The sequence below is a fragment of the Convolutriloba macropyga genome, chromosome 2 (assembly GCF_964194025.1).
Source record: "Convolutriloba macropyga chromosome 2, txConMacr16.3, whole genome shotgun sequence".
Classification (NCBI taxonomy): domain Eukaryota; kingdom Metazoa; phylum Xenacoelomorpha; order Acoela; family Convolutidae; genus Convolutriloba; species Convolutriloba macropyga.
In genome coordinates, this window is record NC_134469.1 from 66,105,735 (window position 1) to 66,118,397 (window position 12,663).

At 35.8% G+C, this 12,663-nt stretch overlaps 1 protein-coding gene across 1 annotated transcript in view; it reads left to right on the top strand.

Annotated features, from left to right (window-relative positions):
* The window catches only part of LOC142335408 (mite allergen Der p 3-like), a 66,189-nt gene that overhangs the window by 40,415 nt on the left and 13,111 nt on the right, over positions 1-12,663 (top strand). The window contains exon 4 of the mRNA XM_075383884.1: positions 1,100-1,430. Coding sequence (XP_075239999.1) covers positions 1,100-1,430 — 331 coding nt within the window. The remainder of the gene's footprint in view (positions 1-1,099; positions 1,431-12,663) is intronic.

Sequence of the window (12,663 nt, forward strand, 5' to 3'; positions counted from 1 at the left end):
GAAAGAAAGTTTAAATTGCTTTTAACTTTCTCTTAGTTTCCTTGAAAGGTGATTCAACTTGAACGGTAGATGAGACATTTTAAGTTTATAATAATGATAGTACAAAAGCGTTATTCAAGAAATCAATAAACAAAAAAACAAGAATTTTTCGCTCCGTAAATTCTAACTTAATCACTTGAACATACTTTTTTCCGAACCTTGATGCCAACATTTTTTCTCTCCTTTGTTTGTTATTGGAGTTTGGTTTACGTTTTAACTTGTCTAATTTTTGTCTTAATTATATTATAAATATGACTAATCTAAACAACTCAGATGCTCCGCTTATGTCTAGTCAGAGAAAATTTTTTTCTGCCCCTAGCCAGTGAGTCTGGCCTCTCATAGCATAAATTAGCTATCAAAAATAGGAGCAGCTCAAGTCAATTGCTTAATTTCATGTTATATTCCCCAATATTTACAATTGTTGAATGCCTCAGTTGTCATTTGGAATGACTACATATCCACGGGTCCACCCTATTTTGTCGCAGCAGCAACAGGATCAAGATCATCCTCAATAAGGTTTTTGCGTTTTTGTTACTTGGTTAGACATGTATTCTCGCTTCAAATATATTTTTTTAAAAAAAGATAGGTAAAGAGCATTCTCTTGAGACATGTGTGATAACATTGCGAGCCTTTTACTAAACATTTTCTGATTTTTGAGATACAAGTATTTTTCTCAATGTTTTTGATTTTGTTACTCTGATTTTTACTGAGGATTTTGAAGAATTATGTACGTGCTTTTAAATATTTCAGCAGTGGCTGCTTAGACTTACTCTTTGTTTAAAACATTTCAGAACCTAAGTAGTGAGTGGTAGCACAGGGTTCGAACCGTAAAGAAAGCAAGAAACGTGTCAAGAGGACCATTATGATCCCGCGTTGCTATCAGACGAAAATTGATCATTTCGTCAACATTGTTTTAGCCCCTTTTTGTGGAATCTGTTCAATCTTTGATCGCCCGATTCTACAAAAATGACTTTTGGGCATTTTATGGATTAAGAGGTCTTAGGCTTTTCATCTTTCGATTTTTGAGAACAAAGCGCTTTCGCGTTTTTATTTGTTCCAGTTACGATACAGTGACTCGATACCACGACATTGCACTTCTCAAGATCAACCGCCAGAGACCTTTGCCAGCGTATCGGACGGTAAAACTGTGTCAGAATCTTCCACAGCTTGGTTCCCTGATGGCAACGAGTGGCTTGGGTCTATCAGTACGACACCTCACAGGAATCTACCCACTCAATCTCAGGGAGATATTCCTCACTCGTTCACATTTGAGCCAGTTGGGGCCATTTGGGATGGTAGTGTGTAGAGATGACCAAATCTGTGGCCAGAGCATAACTGAGGGTGCAAACACGTGTTATGGTGACGAAGGCAGTGCTCTCTACACCTTCTCGGTCTCACTTTAATTTTTTTAAATCTCAAAATATGATTTTTCCGTCTTCAATTTTCTTTTTCTTTGATACACTGTATCATAAAAGTTACAAGGATAAATCAAATGACAAGAAGAGAGATATAGAAACTATCACCTCACTTTTTTGAGAACGTATTTTATTTTCATGTCTTAGTAAAGAATCCCTTCTGTGCCCTTTCTTTGCGTATAATCTCGTTTCCTTGTTATCTGGTATAATTTTCCTGAAACAATAAAGAATTTTGCACACTTTTGGACGTGTTCTCTGTGAAATGCATAAAAGTTTCAGTTGCTAAATTTGGGCAATCCAATTGTTTTGCCGAATTGTATGGTAGAAGCAGATTGAAAATCGGAGTATGGTCTTCTGTTCTTGAAGTATGATGAAGTCACTGAGATAAACTAGTAATCGTCAATCGAGCCATGCATGTTGCGGATCAAGGTTTCAGACGGAAATTTCAAGCGGATTTAACAGAGTCAGGTAACTTTGCTTGAACCACCCACTTTGTAAGTTTTAAAATCTGGCACTTAAGGAAAATATGTCACTCTAGAATCTGGCACGCCACAGATGAGGCATTTAAAAAAAAATACCTGAGCGTTTAACGAACAAAAGCGCTTATCCACGACCTTTCGATCTTGGCAAATATCTCTGCATCGTTTGCTCCAATAGTTTTTTTTTCAATCAATAACCAATTCTATTTGGGCCAAGAAAGGTTTTGAGATAATTGTATCATACAGTGTAGCCCGGGTTGTAACGGGTGGAAGATTTTCGCAAGGTATACGCTAGTAGTATGACTGTCGATCTCCCGATCTTTTCGTCAATACATTAGGATTTTCTACTATTTTGAGGGCTTTCCACATTTGGTAAAATCACTTACTGAGTTCTTTCGATCAGTTTTGATCTCCTCGGGCAAAAAGCTCTTCTGGAATGTTTTCCTTTGTCGTCAAAAAAGCACTGATGTGAGAGGTAAAATGTCAAAAGAGGAATGTAGAATCTCTGCTCGAATATGTTTAATTTACATATCATAAAGATTCGATTAGAGCCATTCGAAAGTTTTGAAAAATCCATATTTTGCCTTAAAAAACTTGGGTTCTAACACCAATTGATTATTTCTGTTTTGAATACAGCGGAAATCAGATTTGCAGGACCGAAATGGTTTTAAAATTAGTATAAGAATTGGATTTGTGATTAAATAAAGAGAATTTCGCACATAAATGTAAATACTTGTTGATAATTTTTTGGTATGATAGATTTTTCATAATTAGTTTAGAGCTCATATTACTGAGAGGCTCAATTGTTTTTCGACCGTAATGCGCTTCAAATGGTCAGATTCTAAGTGTTTTTCGATGGCAAAATCTAAATTGTTAGATTTTTGACTGAGCTCTTTAGATTAAGTTTGATCGTAGCGGCTTCTTCTAATATAGGCTAATCTTTGAACACTCTTTATTAGCCTTTCAACAGGGCCTATAGCTCCGTGGTCGATATTTGGAGCCTCAATTAATTCATTGTTGTTTTGTTAGTAAAATGACGTGATTTCCTGGATCTATTCTGTTTCTCCCCCCCCCCCCCCCCCGGACCTAACCCCAAGTCAATTTCAGTACTGGGCAAGTCTAAATCCAAGTCTTATTTCATTACTGATTCAGAACCATGATCATGTCACTTTTTACACTTGGCAGTCTAAATCCAAGTCTGGGCCGAGACTTGGCAAGTCTAATCCAAGTCTGATTTTAGACTTGGCAAGTCTAATCCAAGTCTGATTTTAGACTTGGCAAGTCTAAATCCAAGTCTGACTTTAGACTTGGCAAGTATAATCCAAGTCTTATTTTAGACTTGGCAAGTCTAATCCAAGTCTGATTTTAGACTTGGCAATTGAAAAAAAACGTCAAAAATAGCCGAAAAAAACGTCAAAAATAGCCAAAAAAAACGTCAAAAATAGCCGAAAAAACGTCCAAAATAGCTCTAAAAAACGTCAAAAAAAGCCGAAAAAAACGTCAGAAATGGCCGAAAAAACGTCCAAAATAGGTCTAAAAAACGTCAAAAATAGCCGAAAAAACGTCCAAAATAGGTCTAAAAAACGTCAAAAATAGCCGAAAAAAACGTCAGAAATGGCCGAAAAAACGTCCAAAATAGGTCTAAAAAACGTCAAAAATAGCCGAAAAAAACGTCAAAAATAGCCGAAAAAACGTCCAAAATAGCTCTAAAAAACGTCAAAAAAAGCCGAAAAAAACGTCAGAAATGGCCGAAAAAACGTCCAAAATAGGTCTAAAAAACGTCAAAAATAGCCGAAAAAAACGTCAAAAATAGCCGAAAAAACGTCCAAAATAGGTCTAAAAAACGTCAAAAAAAGCCGAAAAAAACGTCAGAAATGGCCGAAAAAACGTCCAAAATAGGTCTAAAAAACGTCAAAAATAGCCGAAAAAAACGTCAGAAATGGCCGAAAAAACGTCCAAAATAGGTCTAAAAAACGTCAAAAATAGCCGAAAAAGACGTCAGAAATGGCCGAAAAAACGTCCAAAATAGGTCTAAAAAACGTCAAAAATAGCCGAAAAAAACGTCAGAAATGGCCGAAAAAACGTCCAAAATAGGTCTAAAAAACGTCAAAAATAGCCGAAAAAAACGTCAGAAATGGCCGAAAAAACGTCCAAAATAGGTCTAAAAAACGTCAAATATAGCCGAAAAAAACGTCAGAAATGGCCGAAAAACGTCCAAAATAGGTCTAAAAAACGTTAAAAATAGCCGAAAAAAACGCCTAAAATAGCCGGGGAAACGTCAAAAACGCCTCAACTTAGTCTAAAAGCTCAGAGAAAATCAGGGTCCGTCAACACTCAATTGGCCGCAAGCGACCAAAAAATACAAAAACACCAATAAAAATAAAGAGACATATGGGCATCGTATTTGAAAATAAAGGCATCAGCATTGATTTTTTTTCGTTTTTGACCCAAAACATGATAGTGTTAGTTCTTTAAGACCAAATTGACTATGATTTAAGGTTTTTGGGGTCAAAACGAAAAAAAATCAAAGAAAACGAGAACACATCAAAGAAACATATGAGCATCGTATTTGAAAATAAAGGCATCAGCATTGATTTTTTTTCGTTTTTGACCCAAAACATGATAGTGTTAGTTCTTTAAGACTAAATTGACTATGATTTAAGGTTTTTGGGGTCAAAACGAAAAAAAATCAAAGAAAACGAGAACACATCAAAGAAACATATGAGCATCGTATTTGAAAATAAAGGCATCAGCATTGATTTTTTTTCGTTTTTGACCCAAAACATGATAGTGTTAGTTCTTTAAGACCAAATTGACTATGATTTAAGGTTTTTGGGGTCAAAACGAAAAAAAATCAAAGAAAACCAGAAGACATCAAAGAGACATATGGGCATCGTATTTGAAAATAAAGGCATCAGCATTGATTTTTTTTCGTTTTTGACCCAAAACATGATAGTGTTAGTTCTTTAAGACCAAATTGACTATGATTTAAGGTTTTTGGGGTCAAAACGAAAAAAATCAAAGAAAACCAGAACACATCAAAGAGACATATGGGCATCAGCATTGATTTTTTTTTCGATTTTGTAAGAAGGATAAGAAGAACAGACATGATAATTTTGATAAATCGATCGCAAATATCTTCTTTTCGCAAAACCTTCTTTCAAAAATATCTTCTTTTTGCAAAATCGATCGCAAATACCTTCATTTCGTAAAATCGATCGCAAATATCTTCTTTCGCAAAATCGATCGCTAAAACCTTTTCGAAAAAATTGATCGCAAATATCTTCTTTCGCAAAAATCTTCTTTCGAAAATATCTCCTTTTCGAAAAATCGATCGCAAATACCTTCTTTTCGTAAAATCGATTGCAAATATCTTCTTTCGCAAATAAATCTTTTTGAGAAATCGATACTTCTTTTCGCAAAACCGATCAAAATAATCTGATTTCAGCAAAATTGATCGCAAATACCTTCATTTCGCAAAACCTTCTTTCGAAAATATGTTCTTTTTGCAAAATCGATCACAAATACCTTCATTTCTTAAAATCGATCGCAAATATCTTCTTTCGCAAATAAAAATCTTTTTGAGAAATCGATCCTTCTTTTCGCAAAACCGATCAAAAAAATCTGATTTCAGCAAAATCGATCGCAAATACCTTCATTTCGCAAAACCTTCTTTCGAAAATATGTTCTTTTCGCAAAATCGATCGCAAATACCTTCATTTCGTAAAATCGATCGCAAATATCTTCTTTCGCAAAAATCTTCTTTCGCAAATATCTCCCTTTCGAAAAATCGATCGCAAATACCTTTTTTTCGTAAAATCGATTGCAAATATCTTCTTTCGCAAATAAATCTTTTTGAGAAATCGATCCTTCTTTTCGCAAAACCGATCAAAAAAATCTGATTTCAGCAAAATCGATCGCAAATACCTTCATTTCGCAAAACCTTCTTTCGAAAATTTGTTCTTTTCGCAAAATCGATCGCCAATACCTTCATTTCGTAAAATCAATCGCAAATATCTTCTTTCGCAAATATCTTTTTGAGAAATTGATCCTTCTTTTCGCAAAACCTTCTTTCGAAAATATCTTTTCGCAAAATCGATCGCAAATATCTTCTTTTTGAAAAATCGATCGCAAATACCTTCTTTCCGCGAAATCGATCGCTAAAACCTTCTTTTCGTAATATCGATCGCAAATATCTTCTTTCGCAAATATCTTCTTTTCGCAAAGGCATATATATATATATATATATATATACATATATGGCATATATATATATATATATATATATATATATATATATATATATATATTGGCATATATATATATATTTATATTGGCATATATATATATGGCATATACATATGGCATATATATATATATGGCATATATATATATATGGCATATACATATATATATATATATATATATATTTATATATATATGGCTATATATATATATATATATATATATATATATATATATATATATATATATATGGCATATATATATATATAGATATATATATATATATATATATATATATATATATATATATATATATGGTATATATATATATATATATATATGGTAGACCGTTATTATCTATATATGGCACATTAAATTTGGATCACTGGTTGATGAGAAATTAGGTACTGAGCACCGCCTAAATCGACCTACCTACACACGAGGTACCTCGAGCTCGATCATTAGTAACTCTACCAAATTGATACCAATCAAGCTCGCACATATATTGTTTGTTAGAGCAGATAATAGGCTTACTCATATCAAAAAATCATCCAGATCGAATCACTAAATAAAAAGTTATTAACGATGGGCCATCGGGCATACCTCAGATTTTCGGGTGTCACAACGCCAGATCTTTAATAACTCCATCAATTTTGGGTCAAATTAAACGGGACATAGCTCATTGAGACCGTTATTATCTAAGCTTTAAAACTATATATGGCACATTAAATTTGGATCACTGGTTGATGAGAAATTAGGTACTGAGCACCGCCTAAATCGACCTACCTCCACACGAGGTACCTCGAGCTCGATCATTAATAACTCTACCAAATTGATACCAATCAAGCTCGCACATATATTGTTTGTTAGAGCAGATAATAGGCTTACTCATATCAAAAAATCATCCAGATCGCATCACTCAATAAAAAGTTATTAACGATGGGCCATCGGGCATACCTCAGATTTTCGGGTGTTACAACGCCAATCTTTAATAACTCCATCAATTGTGGGTCAAATTAAACGGGACATAGCTCATTGAGACCGTTATTATCTAAGCTTCAAAACTATATATAGCACATTAAATTTGGATCACTGGTTGATGAGAAATTAGGTAGTGAGCACTGTGTAATTTGACCACAAAATATAGACGAAATGCCCGTATGCCAGCCAATATGCCAACCAATATGCCACCAAAATATACCGTGGTATGCCCATGGCATGCCTGGTATGCCCATAATACATTGCTAAACTAACAGAGGGCAGGATTGGCTCTTCTGACAATCTGTACATCGGCACTGCCATATGCCCATTTTCGTCCCCATTTTGACCATTTCGTGGCAGACCATTTTGACCATTCCCACTACTATCGAGCAGGTTTCCACGACTTTGTAAAACTGGGCCCCTTGACAGCATGGGAACCGTCACAGTCTTCTTCATAACTTTGCCTCGATTCGAATACCCAGACATTTCAAGATCTGAAATATATATATGTTGATTTTCGGCTAAAATTCGGCTCCAAACGGCTGAAAAATGGCTGAAAACGGCCCAAAACACCTGAAATACCCTCAATAGACCCTCCCGGGGTGCTAATATCACCCAATAATCAATTTGGTATGCCCCCGGCATCATTTTCTAGCACCCCGGGAAAGTGGCCAAAAAGTAATGCCAAAATCGTGGCACGTTGCGAAATTTTTTTGAATTCGAAAATTTCACTCGAAATTTTTTGAAAAGTTGGTTTTGACTTGGGAATCAACTTCCAAGTGTTATCCAAGTCTTGGTTAAGACTTGGCAGACTTGTAAGACTTGTATTTAGACTTGCCCAGTACTGGAAACCTAAATAAGACTTGGATTTAGACTTGCCTAGTACTGATATAGACTTGGAGTTCGGTCCGGGCCCCTCCCCCCCCCCAGTGTTTATTACGCCACCTAATTACAAGTTTTATGTTGTAACATTGCACGCGTTATTCTGTAAAAAATAGCATATGCGCTTGGGGGCGCAAAAATATAAGCCCACTAGGCTGGGGGGGCAAACAGAACAGATCTGATTTGCTAACGATTTGACTTCTATCCTAATCAAATCTATATGAGTAAAACTTTTTGAATATTATTTTTTAATGACATGTTCAAACACCTCCGCTGACAAAAATTTGCAATATTTTTTGCTACAGCCAGGAGTATGCTTCTTAGTCCTTCTCATTATATATTGACCGAATGAAATCTGAATTTCTTCATTGAGTCCACTGCATCTTTAAGTCGGATTGCATTTAGTGTTTGGTAAAACGGACTTTAAGTTTTTCTACCTATTTTAGTACAGTGTGCACATTTGGACGTTTTGTTTGAGATACCAAGGTTAATGAAAGGCAAGCACGCTTGAACCACCATTTCAGTCAACCACCCAACTTACTGGATGGGTGCTTTGTATTGCCTCTTCGTTCACCTCTTTATTGGAAATTAATTTAGGGATGGTTATTTTGTCAATCACACAAAATCATCAAGTTCTGACGACATGCAGATGGCACCTATCTTAGCATCGCATCTTTGTACATCAAGCTTGCTAAGACACGTTAGGTAAAAATCGTTGACAGTTCGAGATTGAAGAATCAGAGTACAGCTCTGGTGAAATGCTAGGGGTCGCATCTGGAGTATTGGTTGCGCCTGTCGTTTGCGATTCTGGTTTTTGAGTTACTTGGTTTAGTAGTCTGGCTCTGATTTTCGTGCGCGCATTCTTCATTTCTTCATCTAATCGTTTTAGACAGTATCTGACCAGATATGTTTTGTTTAAATTTCCATCAGAAACAATCAGTATATGATCTAGAAATTTAACCTCGGATCAGCCACGCCGGAGAATCTAAATTGATTTGTGTTTGTCTGACTGCCGCTATGTTAAAATTGCACTACCGCGCGGTTCGTTGATTTAACTATAACTGTTTGTATGCGTAAAGTATCAAAAATATTGTACTTGGAAACCTCTCTTGCCTCGCGTTTGCACACAAATTAATAGATCTTTGTTGAATTGACTGAGTCAATGAAACCTTAACTTTCAGAGATCAAATTTGCAAAAGGAAGTTGGTTACTACTTCCGAACTAAACATTATTTCAGAAGTTGGTCCCCGAGTAATTTAATTTTGCTTATCATTTGCTTAAGTGTGATTTTTCCAAATCGGTCGTTTTGCGGCCCGATTGCAGCCTGTAGATCTACATTTTTACTATTTTGACTTTCCTGTACAAAATTTGAGTTTGATTGCGGCGATAAATGAGTACAAATGTTTCTTTTGAAGTGGAAAAGTTTAATGAAACGCATGTAGAACTTAACATTAGTTCTACACGCACAAAATGCTAACCGTTGTTGAAAATCTTTGTTGGTTTCCGTTTGGATTGGCAGGTGATATAATCAACCGGTTCCATTTTCGTGCATGGCAAGAAATCAATTTCAAGATGTTAGATTTTTTGCTCATTAATGATAGTGTGGTATCGTATGACTTAGTATGGACGGGCTACCAATTTGGAAATACCAAATTCGTTTAATTTTAGTTATTTTAATTTAGTTCATTTTGTTTACCATTTAGTTCTAATTTCATTGTCAATTTCCTGTTTGAAGATCCAATCTTCTTATTTCACGCTTATTCATATTGTTTACATATTTTAACTGAAATCATTGTCTGTTCATGTAGTCTTGTGATTTGAGTTGCCGCGTTTGAAAACGTTTAGTTGTGATCAAATTGTTGATCAAATTCAGTTAATTTGAATTTCACCATTCTTCTCGAATCTTAATTCAAGTTTAGTTGTCTCTCTTTTAATCTGAAAATCGCTCCGCTAGTCATCCAATTGTATCAGAACATTTATAAGCTTCGATTCGCTAAGCGAAATACAAGGTTGTAAATTAGAGCTAATTCCTCGCCGCTAAGTGCACAAATTTTTAGCACTCAGAAAATTGGATTTTCAACATACAAAATTAATAGCGAATTCAATCCGCGAAATAGCCAATAATTCCGAACGATAAATCCTGTAATTTGGCACCGCTAAATTCACTTTATATACAGTAACGAAATCTGTATGACATGGCGCAGTCAGCTCGTGAATCTCAAAAGACACCGCTGTCGATAGAACCGTTTTGGGAACGACCTACTTCGGATCCTCCAACAAGATGGGAAAAATGGCGCATTCAAGTAAATCTTGCTATTCTTGCACGAGAAAACATCACACTAGATACGCTTCTTCAACTAAAACCAACAACCGTACGACTACCAGCTGAGCCGAAGTATTAGATGGCAATTGAAGATGCAACGGAAGAAACAGAAAGAGATCGAAAAATAAGGAACAACGAATTGAAATTTCAATGGGACTTAAAATGCCAAAAAATAACGCAGGCAGGTGTCTTATGCGGAGAACGACCATGGCATCTCTGTGATCAACAATGTGTTTCACTCCTGTATATTAGCATCGGAACAGAGGGAAGACGTCTCCTCGCACAAAAATTTCCGCACGATAATATTTACGATCTCACTACTCTCAACGCTCTGGGAGATGATGGAGATAGCGTTCATTCGTCCTAGAAGTATCACCTTCGATCGCTATGTGTTTTTCTCCAGAAAGCAGAAAAAAGGCGAAACGGCAGAACAATTCTACAGTATTTTGAAAGAATTAGCGGAAAATTGTGACTTCGAAAATCGAGAAGAGGTAATAATTGGAGACATCTTCATCACGAAGATGCTGGACGACGACGTTCAACGCGAACTTCTGCGTGAAACAGTTGACCCGGAGAGAGCACTCATTATAGCAGTAAATATGACGATGGGCCATCAAAATCAACAACGGATTTCATCGAACAACAATAACAGCGCAACCAGCAGTACAATAAATGCTATACAATCTTTCAATGGATTTCGCAGCGCGGGTGCACGCGGAAATCAGTCAGGCAGAGTAGCAGTCAATCGAGCAGCAATGGGTCAATGTAGAGGATGTGGTCAGGTTTGAACTCCAACACATCGCCAGGTTTGCCCTCCTCTGGGTAAGACATGCAATCATTGAGGGTTGCTAAACCATTTTGCAAAGGTATGTCGGAAAAAACTAAATATCACACGAAATTCTCGTCAAGATAATCGCATCAATAATGTAGAAATTGCTGAAACTAAAGAAAAAAATACACATTCTGAAAACCAGAATGTAAATTATATAAACTGTAATGAAGAATTCAACTCTGACTACGATTCTTCGGACAATAATTACTTTGCAACGGTAGAAAATATGAGCACACCAACTATTGCGCTACAAAATATGACGATAACAATTGGAAAAAAAGATTGTCATTTGCTCCTCAATTTCGGTAGTGGTTGTAATATTATTAATATGTCACTCGCCAGGGAAATAGTGCTTAATTGTGCGCAATCTCAGTGGTCAAAGAAGAAACCACTCGAATTAAAGTTTTTTTCGAATGATATAGTCGAAGCTTTTGCAACTCTAAAAGCGCCAGTTCGTTGTAATGATTGGAAAATTCAAAAAGCAAAAATCGCGGTGGTAGCAAAGGAATTTCGACCCATCCTTGGACGCGGTCTTTTTGACCAACATGGGATAACAATCTCACAAGAACCTTGCCCGAACATAGAAATCAACAACATAGAAACACCCTGTGTAATAAAAAAGTCACTGGCAAAAGAATTTCCAGAACTAGTCTCACGAATAGGAAACTCGAAAAACCATACCGTCATTTCAAAATTTTACAGAAACTATCGTGTCACGCATCAAAAAGGGGAAAAAGTACCAATTCATCTTCAGCCAGAAGCAAAAATTGAACTCAAAAAAATGTTAAATAAAGGACATATAGAAAAGTTAACAAACTGCTGTGATCAGTTTTTCATATCTTCTAAAGTTATCACAGTCAAAAAGGATCAATCAATCAAAATAGCCTTAGATTTGAAAATCTTGAATAAAGCTATCTACAAAAACAAACACCAGATGTCAAATATTGAATCGCTAATTCAGTCAATTTCGCAACAACTGTCAACTGCACCACAAGAGACAGCTTATTTTACGACACTCGACTTGCAGTACGCTTATAGTCAATTAAATTTACATATTGGTACGGCCCGCCATTGTAATTTTAATCTTGTAAGCGGAGATATGACCGGTACTAATCGTTTCAAAACGGGATTTTACAGTCCAACGGATATGCCAGCAGAATTTCAAAAAGCAATTGATTGTACACTCGCCGGCGTAACTGGTACATTCTGTTTTTTGGACGATATACTGATAGTAAGTAGAGGCGGAATTGAACAACATCTCGATCCTGTAAGGAAATCTTTGATTAAATTAGATCAAAAAAACCTTCGAATCAATCTTGCAAAATGTCATTTTACTAAAGATAGAAGTGGATGGCTTGGATATAGCATCACTCAAACAGGTATAACATCATTATCGAATAAAACGGAGGCAATCGAAAAATTATCATCACGCTCAAATCTCAAATAATTCCGATCCTTTATGGGATC